Source organism: Ictidomys tridecemlineatus, chromosome 5, assembly GCF_052094955.1.
Source record: "Ictidomys tridecemlineatus isolate mIctTri1 chromosome 5, mIctTri1.hap1, whole genome shotgun sequence".
Classification (NCBI taxonomy): Eukaryota; Metazoa; Chordata; class Mammalia; order Rodentia; family Sciuridae; genus Ictidomys; species Ictidomys tridecemlineatus.
The window spans coordinates 7,992,499-8,008,793 of record NC_135481.1 but is presented as its reverse complement, the minus strand read 5'-3'; the positions used below and the strand labels follow the sequence as shown (position 1 = coordinate 8,008,793).

General features: G+C 34.6%; 1 protein-coding gene across 15 annotated transcripts in view; it reads left to right on the top strand.

Moving 5' to 3' along the window:
- Scaper (S-phase cyclin A associated protein in the ER) overlaps positions 1-16,295 on the top strand; it is a 438,325-nt gene that overhangs the window by 92,331 nt on the left and 329,699 nt on the right. For all 15 annotated transcript variants that reach the window (XM_078049220.1, XM_078049216.1, XM_078049214.1 and 12 more), the window contains 3 exons: positions 2,661-2,761; positions 7,941-8,057; positions 15,953-16,113. In XM_078049220.1, the coding sequence (XP_077905346.1) occupies positions 2,670-2,761; positions 7,941-8,057; positions 15,953-16,113 (370 nt within the window). In that variant the 5' untranslated portion in view covers positions 2,661-2,669. The remainder of the gene's footprint in view (positions 1-2,660; positions 2,762-7,940; positions 8,058-15,952; positions 16,114-16,295) is intronic.

The following is a 16,295-nucleotide window of genomic DNA, read 5'->3' as shown; positions in this document are numbered from 1 at the left end:
TTACAATTAATATTACACATACAATTTTTCATATCTCTGGTTGTACACAAGGTATATTCACACCATTCATGTCTTTATACATGTGCTTAAGGCAATGATGTCCATCTCATTCCCCATCTTTTTTTGTTGTTTCTTTTGATTTGCAGAAACTTTTTAGTTTGCTGTAATCTCATTTGTCTATTTTTACCTTTGTTGTCTGTGTTTTTGGGGATTTATCTAAAAAGATCATTTCTGGAACCAATATCATAGAACTTCCCCGTTTTTTTTTCCTGGTAATTTTACAGTTTCAGGTCTTTTGTTTTTATAAGTGCCCTGTGTTATTAAGATCAATTTTCTCTCAATACTGTATTGGAGTTAGTTTTTGTATTAAAGAGTAAACCTGATTTTTTTCATCATAAAATCCCATCTTTTTAGATTTTCCTAAAATTACTTTAGAGTGTCTAGAATAGTGATTGCTATTGGAAATATAATGTGAACCATTATGTACTCTTAAACTTTCTATTAACCATGTTAAAAAATTACAGTAACAGGTAAAATTAATTTTAAGAATATATTTTATTTAGCCTAATGTATCAAAATATTCTTTAGAGATGCAATCAATAGGAACATTATTAAGATATATAGCATGGTGGTGCACACCTGTTATCCTACTACTTGGGAGGCTGAGACAGGAGGGTTGCAAATCTAAGATCAATTTGGGTAACTTAGTGAGACCCTCTCTCAAAATTAAAAAAAAAATAAATGGGAATGGGGCATGGGGGCACTGGGGATGTGAATTAGTGGTAGAGTACTCACCTAGCTTTCACCAGGTCCTGGCTCAATCCCTAATACTTGGGATACACCCACACACTCATGCACATACATACTTGTCCATACACATACACATACACAAACATGTATATATTTACACACACACATACATATACGTGTGTGTATGTGTGTATTCTTTCTAGATGTAATCAATATGAACATTATTAAGATAGTATACATATACAGGACAGTGGTATATGTCTGTTATCCCAGCTACTTGAGGGGCTGGCTGAGGCAAGAGATTTACAAGTTTGAGGCCAGCTTGGGTAACATATGGTCTGAGCCTAATTCAGTTCACACTAGTTACATTTTGAGAACTCAGTAGCTCTAGTAGGAAGTGATTATCATATTGAATAGTGCAGATTTATTTTTCCTGTTTTCTGATTCTCTTGTCTACCATAGTTTTGTTTCATCTGTATATTGGATGAACATGCCATGTATTTCTTTACCCAAATCACTGGTAAAAATCTTCCTTTTACTTCCAGTAGTGATGATGAGGTAGTTTAGGCAAATTCTCCCATTGAAGGTAACTAGAAAATCTAGCTGATTTATAACAAATCTTCTGAACGCTTAAGATAGTGAGGGATTCTTAGATGATAAAGAATTATAGGGGCTTAATCCATGATAAGATAGAACTCCTAAAGAAGAAACTCCAGAAAATACTTCTGAATAATTCATTTATTAAGGAAAAAATTATAGCAGGAATTAGAAAAAATTTGAATTGAATGATAATAAGAACAGTAAGTAATATGTCATGCTTAAGAGAAACTTTATAGCATTAAAATGCATATATTTGAAGTAAACAACAACAACAAAAACCTACAAACCAGTGTTCTAAGTACCCAGTTCAAAAATAGAAATCATCCTCAACCTGATAAATGAGAAACCTACAGCTAACATCAAACTCCATTTTGAAAGACTGAAATCTTTCCCCTATAGGATCAGGAGTAAGACAATGTTGTCCCCTCTTAACCCCTTTATTCAGTATCAGCCAGGGCAGTTAGATAAGATAACATGGTAGAAGCCAAGGCTGTGGTATCCTGGAAGACAAATGACATAGGGATTGGGAGGAGATGCCAAGGAACTTTAGATTGGTACTATTATATTTGTCATAGGTGATGTTTACATGCATCTTTGCTTTGTAGTAATTTGTTTGTTTGTGCCCTTTGTGGTGTTTTACATGGATTCTTTTCTTTGTAATTTTCTGCACATGTATGTTTTGTGCACTTTTTTTTTTAAAGAGAGAGAGAGAGAGAATTTTTTTTAACATTTATTTTCTAGTTTTCAGTGGACACAACATCTCTATTTTATTTGTATGTGGTGCTGAGGATCGAACCCAGCGACCGCTTGAGCCACATCCCCAGCCTTTGTGCACTTTTTTAAAAATATATTTTTGGTTGTAGATGGGACACATTACCTTTATTATTTTTATCTCGTGCTGAGGATCAAACCCAGTGCCTTACACATGCAAGGCTTGTGCTCTACCACTGACCCACAATTCCAGCTCCTTTTGTGCACTTTTCTATATATTAATTTTACAATAAACAGGTTAAGAGGATTACTACTTGAGAGGTCTTGAGAAGGCATATCAATGCCATTTCTTGGTGTTTAGACTCTTGACTTCATATTCTTCGGTTTTTTTTTTTTTTTCCTTAACCAAAGTGAAAATGGAGGCAGGGGAATATACCCAAAGAGAACAAAAACTAGATCAGTGGGCAATTCAGATGTTCAGCTTCTTCAATGAATGTAGTGTAAACATCATTAATTTGTAAGTCCTTCACTCTAATAGTTTTTTTAAAAAAATGTTTTTGTCTTAAAATGGAAGTTAATTTTTTTATTGTTTAAATTAGGAGGTGTTAATGATGCTGGATAATTATGTGAGAGATTTCAAAGCACTGATTGACTGGATTCAACTTCAGGAAAAGCTAGAGAAGACTGATGCTCAAAGCAGGTAATTTGCTCTGATATTTGTATTTATAGTACTAAGCAGTTTTAATAGCAATCATTGAAATTGTTGATGGCCTTAACCTCAGATTTACTTGAAACTTGTAAAAACATAAAAGTTGGGTGCTGAATTTCTCATTTGGTTTAACAACAAACATTTATTGGATACCTGCAGGTGCAAGGTACATTATTTGGTATAGACCTTTAATTGCTGTATATGACACATTTATACTTTCATGAAATTTCTAGTCTAATGATACGATAAAATAGAATCTATTAGTTCAGAAAATAACTATGGGTGTTCAGTGAAGGTCAGATTTCTTTTGCAGGATAGAGCAGGAGAGATTTCATAGAGGATGTAGAAGTATTTAAAGTATACGATGGGTTTTTCCAAGTGATTGGTCTTTCAGATGAGGGGAGTAAATTAAAACAGCCATATCTTGTCATGGTGAAAGACTATGAATAAAATTGATGTTTTTTGATTAAGTGAGTAGTGAAATATCAAATTTTCTTTAGAAAACTTTAGATTAATTTGGAATCAGCACACAATATCTGAATGTTCTATAATAGGCTCAGGGACTGTTGTAGTGTAAAGGACAGAAACAGTTCCTGCCTTCCTGAAGGGTATCATTTGTGCTGTGGCCTGAATATGTCCCCCAAATCCATATGTTGAAATTTAATTGCTGATGTGATAGTATAAAGAGTCCGGACCTTTAGGAGGTGATTAAATCATGAGAGTGATGCTCTCATGAATAGGATTTCTTTTTACCTGGAGAAAACAGGACTTTGTTGCCACCTTATTTTGAATTTAACCTTGGTTTAGTTTCAGTGGATGGAACCTTTTACTAGAGAAGGCATCTTTTTGGTTCATCCTAATTTGTTAACCTCCCGGGAATCAAGTGGCTAAAGGAATCCCAAGATAAAAATCCAGAGAACTGAATTCACAGGAAACCAAATCCAGGAAAATTGTGATAGGTGGATCTTTTAAAATATTTTTGCATCTCATGATGAAAAAAAATTAGTTTTCAGTGCTAGGGATTGAACCCAGGGACACTTTACTACTGAGTTGCATCCTCAGCCCTTTTTATTTTTTGAGAAAGGATCTTGCTCAATAATGAAGGCTGGCTTTGAAATTCATGATCCTCTTGTCTCAACCTCCCTAGTAGTTCTGGGATATAGGTATGTGTAATTGTTCCAAGTCATGATGCAAATTTTGGTTGCTTGCTTCATCCACAGTCTCTGGATGGGTCAGATGTAGGTGTCTTTTTCTTATACCAAATAGTTTTACCCCTGTCCTTGGTAATAGGTTTGGAGGTGAGTTTCTTCCTGGGTTAAACAAAGCTAAAAGATCATTATTCTGACACAGGCCTGTAGCTTTATTGCCCTTGAGATGATAAGTAGAGGAGTGCAGGTTGAAAGAAAATGGATAAATTTACAGAGAGAATCAGAGATGAGAGAAATCATGTGGTCAACACGAGCTCAATGTTGTTGCTTTAAAGCCAAGATCTATTCTAGGACTAATTCTCATGAGTCCTGATTCTGGTTTTTCTCTCCCCTTAGATGTCCTTGATCTTTCATAGTTTGTATCCTTACAGTAAATCTTTATTTCCTTTATCTTTTCATCTTTTGTTTAACTTGTTTGAGTTTTTTTAATATTCAAAATGGCCTAAATGTAACCACTACTGCATTAAAAATAGATTTTTTTAAAGAAAATCATACTGAAAAAGATTCAGAGACCAAATCTAGGCCTAAACTATGTAGTTACCATCTCTGTCCTGACCCCATGATTCAAAAATGTACCTGACCATCTTTATTTTAGTCAGTTATCGGCATTTCTTCTGTTTTACTTAAAAGGAAGCTCCCAGATATGGGTAGCAACTTTAAATTTCCTGAAGATATAATCATTTGTCTCATATTCTTCAAATTATGCATCAAAACTCATTTTAGTATACTTGAGATTTAAAGGTTAAAAAATAAAATTATAAATAAAGAAGAGAGGGTTGCAGCTCGCTGATAGAGTGCTTGCCTAGCAGGGGTAAGGCACTGGGTTCAATCCTCAGCACCACATAAAAAAACCAAATAAACAAAAAATAAAGGTTTAATTCTTAAATAAAGAAGAGAATATTGATAAATATTTATATGTTTGTATCATAGGTAAGGACTTGATAAAAGTATAAACTACAAATGAAAACATTGATTCATCTGATTTAACAAGAAAATAATGACTTTCTGTGTAAAAGATAAAAAAAAGGTGAAATAGTTGCAGTACTAATGCCAATGGATTTACAGCCATAATAGTAATAATAGCAGTATGGGTAAACTATTTCTATCCAATTGGAAAATGATACAAATTCCAGTGGGGAAAATGGGCTAAAGATGCCAATATGCGAATCCCAAAAGAAAAATCCAAATGGCTGGTAATAACATTCAGCCTTGCTATTTATGGTAATAAACATATAAAACTTGAAAAGACAGTGAAATACTATTTTCTCAATTAAAATTTTAAAAGAGAATGCTACCTATTTGCAAGGTTGAAGAGAAATGTCATTTGGTAAGAGTATACTTTGTTAGTAGGTTTTCTGAAAGGTCACTTGATAATACATTGTTAAAATACTTAGACTTTTGAATAATGTTTTATCTGAAATTTCTTATTTCTAATAGTATCACTTTTTTAATGATATAGGAAAAATCCTGATCATTAGATTGAATGGAACATAAGCAGCAGGAGACCTAGGGAAGTAATAGAATCTGAGAAATAGAGAAGATATACTTAGGGAGAACTTTTCATTAGAGATTTGCACCCTGTTATCTGAGATTGGTTCTGGTGCCAGTGGAAAAGGAGGAATAGAAGTTAAGGTACATTTCTATTAGATGCAGAATCTCTGGTTTGATTCCTAGCTCCCTGATCCATTTTGACTTAACTTTTGTGCATGATGAGAGAAAGGGATTCAGTTTCATTTTGTTGCATATGGATTTCCAGTTCTCCCAGCACCATTTGTTGAAGATGCTATCCTTTCTCCATTGCATGCTTTTAGCACCTTTGTCTAAAATAAGGTAGTTGTAATTTTGTGGATTGGTTTCTGTGTCCTCTATTCTGTACCACTGGTCTTACCAGCCTGTTTTGGTGCCAGTACCATGCTGTTTTTGTTACTATTGTTTAAAATCTGGTATCGTGATACCACCTGTTTCACTTTTCCTGCTTAGAATTGCTTTAGCTATTCTGGGTCTCTTATTTTTCCAGATGTTTTTCATGATTGCTTTTTCTGTTTCTGCAAGGAGCGTTGGCCTTAATCTTCATCATGTGGGAACAGGCCCCAAATTCCTTAATAAGATACTTATAGCACAAGAGTTAAAACCAAGAATCAACAAATGGGACGAATTCAAACTAAAAAGTTTTTTCTCAGCAAGAGAAATAATATGTGAGGTAAATAGGGAGCCTACATCCTGGGAACAAATTTTTATCCCTCACACATCAGATAGAGCTCTAATCTCTAGAGTATACAAAGAACTCAAAAAGTTAAACAACAAAAAAATAAATAAACCAATCAACAAATGGGCCAAGGACCTGAACAGATACTTCTCAGAAGAGGATATACAATCAATCAACAAATACATGAAAAAATGCTCACCATCTCTAGCAATCAGAGAAATGCAAATTAAAACTACTCTAAGATACCATCTGACTCCAGTAAGAATGGCAGCCATTATGAAGTCAAACAACAACAACAAGTGCTGGTGAGGATGTGGGGAAAAAGGTACACTCATACATTGCTGGTGGGACTGCAAATTGATGCAGCCAATTTGGTAAGCAGTATGGAGATTCCTTGGAAAGCTGGGAATGGAACCATCATTTGACCCAGCTATTCCCCTTCTCCAGACTATACCCAAAAGACCTAAAAAGAGCATACTACAGGGACACAGCCACATCAATGTTTATAGCAGCACAGTTCACAATAGCTAGACTGTGGAGCCAACCTAGATGCCCTTCAGTAGATGAATGGATAAAAAAAATGTGGCATTTATACACAACAGAATATTACTCAGCACTAAAAAATAACAAGATCATGGAATTTGCAGGGAAATGGATGGCATTAGAGCAGATTATGCTAAGTGAAGTTAGCCAATCCCTAAAAAACAAATGCTGAATGTCTTCTCTGATATAAAGGTGTGGGGTGACTCAAAATGGGAGAGGGAGGAAGAGCATGAGAAGAAGATTGCCACTAAATAGGGAAGAGAAGTGGGAGGGAAAAGGAGGGAGAAGGGGAATTGCACGGAAGATGGAAGGAGACCCTCATCGTTTTACAGAATACATGTATGATGTTGTGAGGGGAAAAAAAAATAAGTGTGTCACATTAGATTGGGTAGAGAGAAGTGATGGGAGGGGAAGGGAAGGCGGGGATAGGAAGGACAGCAGAATAAAATAGACATTATTATTGCTGTATGTATATACGTGACTGTATAACCAATGTGATTCTGCAACCTGTACAATCAGAAAAATGAGAAATTTTACCCCATTTTATTCAAATGTATGATATGTCAAGATCATTGTACTGTCATGTGTAACTATAAAAAAAAAGAAGTTAAGGTACATTTCTTAGTTTTTTTCCAACAGAGAGCAATGGTAATGAAATATAAAACCAGAAAAAGACAGGTTTAATTCTTAAATAAAGAAGAGAATATCCTCACTCTTGTTCTCATGGGTGATTAAGAGGTAGAAAAAAGAGACTTCATATTTTCACATGTGTTCTCAATTTATTCCTTACCATTTTCTTTCTGTCTTGATCCTTGTTCCATAAACTTATTTCTTCAGGATATTGGACAAAGTAACCTGAATTAATACCATTGCCTTTGAATGTTTTCTAACTAGGTACTAGGTACATGTAAGCTTGTAAATTATGAGAAATATATTTCATGTCTCTGTAACTTTATAACTCTTTTGAGGCAAGTAGAGTTCTTTTGCTCTGCTGAACTGTGGGGAAAATCCTGGGCCATGCATCACTGGTGATTTCTCATTGGTAATATGCTAAATTTCTGATAAGCAATGCTATATGGCAAAACTTTGACCTGATTATGGTCTCATTAACCATATGAGACTATATATGGACTCATTGATAACCAAGAGAAAAAGATTAGTTTGTGTCCCCCTTTTCTGTTAATCTAATCTACTGTATTTCTTGAATTGGCAGACCAACATCACTGGCATGGGAAGTAAAGAAGATGTCTCCAGGACGTCATGTGATTCCAAGTCCATCAACAGACAGAATAAGTGTAACATCAAATGCTAGAAGAAGCTTAAATTTTGGGTAAGATAAACTCAAAAAAAGCCTACTAAAGACTGTATTACATTACATTATTGTCTATAGGTAATGTAGGTATAGTATTCCAAAAATGATATTTCACTATAAAAATATTCATGTCCCTGTTTGTGTGTTAAAGCAGAATATCAACCCATGGAAGGGAACAGTTTCTGCTAAGGTTTCTATTCTGGTAGGAGATTTTGCACAAACTCATTACTTGATGAGACTGGAAGGACAGAATACTTGCATAATGAGTCAGGCAAAGCAACTTATTTACTCACAAATAGGCAAGAAGAGCTGGGCGAGGTGGCACACGCCTGTAATCCCAGTGGCTCTGGAGGCTTAGTTAGGAGGATTGTGAGTTCAGTGGCAGCCTCAGCAATGGCAAGGTGCTTAGCAAATCAGTGAGACCTTGTCTCTAAATTAAACATAAAGTAGGGTTGGGGATGTGGACCAGTGGTTGAGTGCTCCTGAGGCAATCCTCAGTACCACCTGCCCACCAAAAAAAAAGAAAAAAGAAAAAAAAACCCAGGAGGAATAAACAGAAGCCTAGCATGGCAAACTGATCCTTTGAAGTTTAGGATTGCCCAGGTCAGATCAGTCTCATTTGTATGTGCTTCACTTCTCATTAAACTGTGAAGGACCCTTCAAAGTACTTGAATTTTTGAGTTCAGGTCTTGCAGGACATGTTGTTCTAGGTGGACAACGATGAATTTTGATTGTTCTGGATAGTTCCTCCTTATCTCAGGATGTATATTTTTGGTACATTCTTCCTGATAATTTCAAGCCAGAGGGGAAAGAAGTTGGTTTACCACGCTGTGTTTTCCTACATTGTGTATGTTTGAAATTGTCTGAATAAAAATTTTTAAAAATGCAGGAGAATTACTATTTAACTTTTAGGAAATGTGATATATTCAAAGATAATTAGTGTTCCAAAGATTAAAACCTATTAGCCTATTTCATGCAAAATTATTCATGTGATAAACTAGCAATTTCTTTTTTTTTACCAATCAAAATTATTAATAAAGAGATAATACTCAAACCAACTAATACCACAGTTTTATAATTTATGCTGTTGTCTTTTGAATGAGTTAGAAGAAAAGAGGTATAAACAAAAACTACATTTTTACTGTCTTTTATATTTACCTATGAAGTTACCTTTTCTAGTTTTTTACCGGTGCTCTTTTATTTCTTCTTATGGATTCAAATTAATATCCATTGTCCTCTTACTCTCAGCCTAAAAAGGACTCCTTTTAGCATTTCTTTTTAGGCAGGTCTACTGGTGAGAGATTTTTCTCAGTTTTTGTTTATCTAGGAATATCTTATCTTTCAGTTTTGGAAGAATAGTTTTGTACTACATAGAATCCTTGGTTGATAGACTTTTTCTTCTAGTAGATTGAATATGTTATTTCACTGCCTTCTAGCTTTCATGGTTTCTAATGAGAAATCAGGTGTTATTCTTATCAAAGAGCTTTTAATGTAATGGGTCACTTCTCAATGCTTTCAAGATTCTTTTCCCATCTTTGGCTTTCAATAGTTTGATGATGATGTATCTGTGTGTGGACCTCTGAGTTCTTGGAGTTCACTGTTTCTGTTGGATGTGTAGATTAGTTGTTTTACATAAACTTTGGAAAGTTTCAGCCCATTATTTCTTTTATATATCTAGTCTGTGAAACCATGTATCAGTGTAGTATGATGACTTTAATTCTTTAGGATAAATACCCAGGAGTGTAATAATGTGGTCATATGGTGGTTCCATGCCTAGTCTTTTGAGGAACATCCTACAGATTTTCATTTTTGTTGTGCTAATTTACAATCGTATTAACAGTGTAACAGTGTTTCTTTTTTCCACATCTCTAGCATTTTTTATTATTTGTATTCTAGACGACTGACTTTCTGATTGGTATTAGATGAAATCTCAGTGTAGTTTTGATTTTTGGCCCCTTATTTCTTAAAATATTCTTTCTTCTCCCTTTTCTCTGAGAATCCACCATACATATGACAATACTTTTTTATGGGGGTAGGGGATACTGGTGGTTAAATTCAAGGCTGTTATACCACTGAGCCCCATTCCTAGCCCTTTTTATTTTTTATTTTGAGACAGGGTCTCAATAAGTTCCTACAGCCTTGCTAAATTACTCAGGCTGGCTTCAAACTTGCAATCTTCCTTCCTCAGCTTCCCAAGTTGCTGGGATTACAGGCGTCCACCACTGCACCTGACCATATGATGATACTCTTATTGGTGTCTCACAGGTCTTTAGGCTCTGTTCATTTTTCACTAGGATTGTTATTATGCATGTTTATTTGTTACTATCAGTTTAGTGAGTTTCTTAAAGTAATTCTGTGAAGATATTTCTTTGTTTTATGGCCTCCAAAACCTCTGCTAGTTAGCTTACTCATCAACTAATGATTTGGCAGAAGTTTCCTTAAATGCCTTGAGCCAGTAAATCTCTTAGTCCTTGAATAATTCTGTGTGTCTGTTGGAACATACTGTCAGTATGCTCTGGCAGTATCCAGCGCTGCCTTTGCTGTCTCTTCCCGTTTTCCCAAAGCTTCAAGTTTAGTCAGAGATGAGACATTATGGGCCTCTCAGATTTTTTGGGGAACATGCATATAACATGTCTATTTGTAGAATATGTCCACTTCTAAGAATATGTTGGAGCTTTCAAAGCCCTATGCAGAGATTTCACTCTCCAGCTTTTCCTTTAAAGGTTTTTTGGTCAGTCTTTGTTTGCCTCAAATGTTATTGCTACCTCTAGTAGCTGTGATGTTAAAAATTTTCTCATTTTTTTCTTCCAATGTCCCTGGGGAGATTTATTTTTAAGAAAAATTTGTTTGGACTCTAAATTTGTTAGAGTAAGTCTTAACATGTAATATTTAATGAAAGAATAGTAAGTAGTTTTCTCGGAAAGTTCTCTTTTGTCTTTTTTTTTTTTTTTTTTTGTACTGGCGGATTGCACTCAGAGGTGCTTAAGCACTGAGCTATATCCCCAACCCTTTTTATATTTTATGTTGAGACAGGATCTTGCTACGTTGTTTGGGGCGTCGCAAAATTGCTGAGGCTGGCTTTGAATTTGTGATCCTCTGCCCTCAGCCTCCTGAGCTGCTGGAATTATAGGTGTGTGCCACTGCTCTTGGCTTTTGCATCTTTTAAACCTAACCTTTTTTGAGAACCTTTCTTCCCCAACTCCCACCTTTTCACAGTTAACAACTTTCACCTTATTACTGGTAAACCTTGGATATAAGTTGTATTGTTATATTTGCAATGTGTTATAATTTTTTAATGTCTTTTTTTTCCCCTTCTGTGACCATCTTTGAGGCAAGATCTTTGCCATATATCTGTATTATAAGCACTCTGGAAGTGTAGCTGGCCCTTAGTAAAAGAAGTTCAAATGTTTGTTCATTCAATAGAATCAAACTTTTCTTTTTAAGCTTCTTTATGGAATTATCAGATAGCATTGCCTTTGATGAAGATTCCTGGACTTCATAAATTTATAATAATTAGACCTTAGTCAAATAGGGTAATGAATGTAAGCAAACGAAAATAAATATTTGTACACACAAGCATCATTTTAAGTTAACTTGATTTTAGTGCATTTGAGTGGTCTGTGGTTCAAAGTATTGTGTAGTACCTGGTTTATTTTAGCATTGAAAGCCTCCAGTGAATGTGTGGTAAAATTTCTCATACTGTTCTCCATGTTGGTGGGTTAATTGACAGTATTTCTCATCACTGGAAATCAGTTTCTTTCAGCTTGCTGAACAATTGTGGCTCATAGGTTACCTACCCTTAGTTTTTCTACTTCCTTCTGTTCATGTTGGTTGAGTTTTGTTTATTCTGAATATGTTAGTAATTATGAAACTTGATGCATACAAGCTATGTTCCTTATTTTAACTCATAATTTAAGTATTAAGCAAACCAGTAATATATGAGGGCAAAAAGAGTCATTGTTTTTGTGAAAAATAAGAGAATTTTTGGGAAACTTTGATAAAGATATACTGTTAAAGTTGCTACAAAATGAGTGACTAGGACAGCTATGAAAGTTTGTCAAAAATAGGAGAATAGTATCACTTCACTTTAAGGAATCAGAATTGAACATTGTTAGTGAGGCATCATGTTGTGTATCATGTGAGAAATATACACAGAGAGTATTAAAACTGGGTTTTTCTTTGTCAAGATTAGCAAATTTATATTATTAAAATACATGAACAAAAATAAAAGTTTAAGGTACTATGAAAATTTATTATTTTCTTTTATAATATTATTGAACTTTTAAATTATGTGTCAATTCATTTATTTTTTAATTAAAACATTTTTTAATTGTCAGTGGACCCTTATTTATTTGTATGCAGTGCTGAGAATCAAGCCCAGTGCCTCATGTATGCTAGGCAAGTGCTCTACCACTGAGCTACAGCCCCAGCCCTGCCAGTTTATTTTTAACTGATATATAAAAACATTAAAAGGGTACGTATTAATGGGGTACCATGTGATCTTTCAGTAGATGTATACATTGTTGATATATAAATCAGGTTAAACATCTATTTTCTCAAATTTTTTTTCATTTCTTTATTGTGAAAACAATCAAAATTCTTTGTTCTAGCTTTTTGTTTTTATCATTATTAGAGCTTTATGGTTATGTACAATAGTTGGGTTCATCTCAACAACTCATACATGCATGGAAATCAGTTTCAGTTCATGATTCCTCCCCTTTTCTTCCCCCTTTGCTTTTCTGTATTACCCCCTCTTCTTCTTCTATTCTATGAGACTTCGTTTTGCTCAAGTATTAATTTGCATTTGATTGATTCCTTATGTAATCTTATTCTTCCCTCTCCCTTTCCTTTATTTTAGACTAAATTCAGCATTGAGAGCCAACATTCAATTTTTGAGTTTCTGAGTTTGGCTAATTTCACTACATATGATATTCTCCATTTTGATCCATTTACAGGCAAATGCCATAATTTCATTCTTTTTAATGGCTGACTAAGAACTCCATTGTGTATGTCACAATTTCTTAATTCTTTTATTGATGGCCACCTAGGTTATTGCCATAATTTTGCTGTTGTGAATTGTTCTGCTGAATACATAGATGTGGCTGTGTTGCTGTAGTTTGCTGATTTTAGATCTTTTGGGAAAATACCCAGAAATGGGATAGCTGGGTGTTATGGTAGTTTCATCCATAGTTATTTGAGGAATCTTCAAACTGCTTTCCAGATTAGTTGTACTAGTTTGCAGTTCCACCAACAACATACAGGTATTCCATTCTCCCCATAACCTTGCTATCATTTATTGTTATTTTTATTCTTGATTGTTGACGCTGATTGGAGTGAAATGAAATTTTAGTTTTGATTTGCATTTCCCTTGTTGCTAGAGGTGTTGATCATTTTTTCATGTATTTATTGACCTTTCATGTATTTATTGACCCTTTTTTCTATTGTGAAGTTTCTGTTAAATTTTGCCCTTTTATTGATTGGGTTATTTGATGTTATTGGGGTTTTTTGGTGTTAATTTTTTTGATTTTTTCTGTATATTCTGGATATAAGTCTCCTTTAGAAGAGTAACTGGCCAAGATTGTCTCCCATTTTGTAGGCTCTCTCTTCATGCTTTTAATCATTTCAGCTTTTTAGTTTAATGGCATGCCACTTACTGATTGTTGGTTTTATTTGTTGTGTTTTGAGGGTCTTCTTAAGGAAGTCTGTGTTGCACCTGTGTGATGGAGTGTTGACCCTGTGTTTTCTTCTACCAGTTGTAAAGTTTCTGGTCTAATTCCTAAGTCTTTGATCCATTCTGATTTAATTTTTGTGTAGGGTGAAAGATAGGAATCTAATTTTATTATATATATATACATAGATAGATAGATAGATAGATAGATAGATAGATAGATAGATATAGATATAGATATATACATAGATATATTTTTGGCACCCTTGTCAAATATCAGATAGGTTTTTCTCCGCATATTTTATTCTATTCTGTTGGTCTTCATGTCTATTTTGGTGCCAATACCATGTTTTTTTTTTTTTTGTTAGTACAGCTCTGTAGTATAATTTCAGATGAGGTATTGTGATGTCTCCTGCTTCATTTTTCTTGCTTAGTATTGCTTTGGCTATTCTGGGTCTTTTTTTTCTTTTTGTTCTAATTAGTTATACATGACAGTAGAATGCATTTTGTGACACATCATACATAAATGGAATATAACTTCTCATTCTTCTGGTTGTACATGATGTAGAGTTACACCAGTTGTGTAAGCATATATGCACATAGGGTAATAATTTCCAATTCATTCTATTATCATTCCTAACCCTATACCTGCTCCACTCCATTTACTCCCCTCTATCTAATCCAAAGTACCTATATTTTTCCCTAGCTCCTCCACCCATTGGTTATTGTGAATTAGCATCTGCATATCAGAGAAAACATTCTGACTTTGGTTTTTGGACATTGGTTATTTTTCTTAGCATAATAACCAATTTTGCTTAGTTCCACCCATTTACCAGCAAATGCCATCATTTCATTCTTCTTTAAGGCTGAGTAATATTCCATTGTGTACATATACATCTTCTTTATCCATTCATCTGTTGAAAGGCACCTAGGTTGATTCCATAGTTTAACTATTGTGAATTGAGCTGCTATAAACATTGCTGTGGCTGTGTCACTGTAGTATCCTGATTTTAAATCCTTTAGGTATAAATCTAGGAGTGGGATGACAAGGTCAAATGGTGGTTTCATTCCAAGTTTTCTGAGGAATCTCCATAGTGATTGTACCAATTTTCAGTCCTACCAGCAATGTATTAGTGTACCTTTTTCCTACATCCTGGCCAACATTTATTGTTGATAGTATTCTTGATAATTGCCATTCTGACTGGAATGAGATGGAAACTCAGTGTAGTTTTGATTTGCATTTCTCTAATTGCTAGAGATGTTGAACATTTTTTCATATATTTGTTGATTTGATTGTATTTCTTCTGTGAAGTATCTGTTCAGTTGTTTAGTCCATTTATTCATTGGGTTATTGTTTTTTGGTTTAAGTTCTTTGAGTTCTTTATATATGCTGAAGGTTAATGCTGTATCTGAGGTGCAGGTGGCAGAGTTTTTGTACCATTCCGTAGGCTCTCTCTTCATGTTATTAATTGTTTCCTTTGCTGTGAAGAAGCTTTTTAGTTTGATTCCATCTCATTTATTGATTCTTGATTTTCATTCTTACCTTTAGGATTCTTGTTGAGGAAGTCAGTTCCTATACCAACATGATGAAAAGTTGGGCCTACATTTTCTTCTAGTAGGTGCAAGGACTCTGGTCTAATGTTAGGCACTGTTTTTGATCTCAGATTTCTCTGCACCAAGACATACCTTGGAATCACCTGAAATATGGCTTTCTTTAGTCCCCTTCCCTTTTGGCCATGGTGAGTTGGCTCCAGAAGCTGTTGCTTATGGTGGGCTTTCTTCTTTATTTTGTTGTGTACAGACTTCTGAGTTCACATTGTGCTCTAAGTGTCCAGTATTAAATCCCAGTGAAATCCCTCTTTCACCTACCTCACTGAGAACCTGTATTTCCACTATCATGGTCTCATGCTATGGAGCAGCCTGGAATACGGCCTCCTCTACTCTCCCATGTTCCTTATAACTCTGAATATTTTTTTTTATATTTCCTGCTTCAATGAATTATTTATTTTAAGTGATCAAGTAAGTCTTGTTTATTATTCTTAGTTCCATTTCTTCGTGGCTAGATAAAAATTAATGACTTACCAGCTTAGATCAAGATAAATCTGTGAATTTAGTCACCTTAAATATCTGTGATAGTATAATAGATACATGCATACAATTAATTTAAAATGTAATATATTAAGTATGTATTTAAAATTGTTACTTTAATATTTAATTTATTAGCTGTATTTATTTATCACCATAGGGGTTCTCCTGGCACAGTGGCTGCTCCACGTGTGGCTCCCACAGGTGTCAGTTGGGCTGACAAAGTAAAGGCTCATCATGCAGGCTCTACCAATTCTTCAGATACAGCACCTGCTCAGCCCTGTCCACCAATGGCAGTGCAGAAGACTTCTCGCAAAAATGGCAAGTGACCTTGAATTAGCTTTTTTATGTAGTAGATAATGTAGATATTCAAAAATATTTACACAGTTTAAAATTGGTCTCATTAGAATTATGTATTTATCCTTTTGCATCTTCTGTGTGATTGCAGAATAGGGACTGTGGTGTGTGTTAGTTTAGGGCTTGCCTAGTGTGCACAAGGCCTT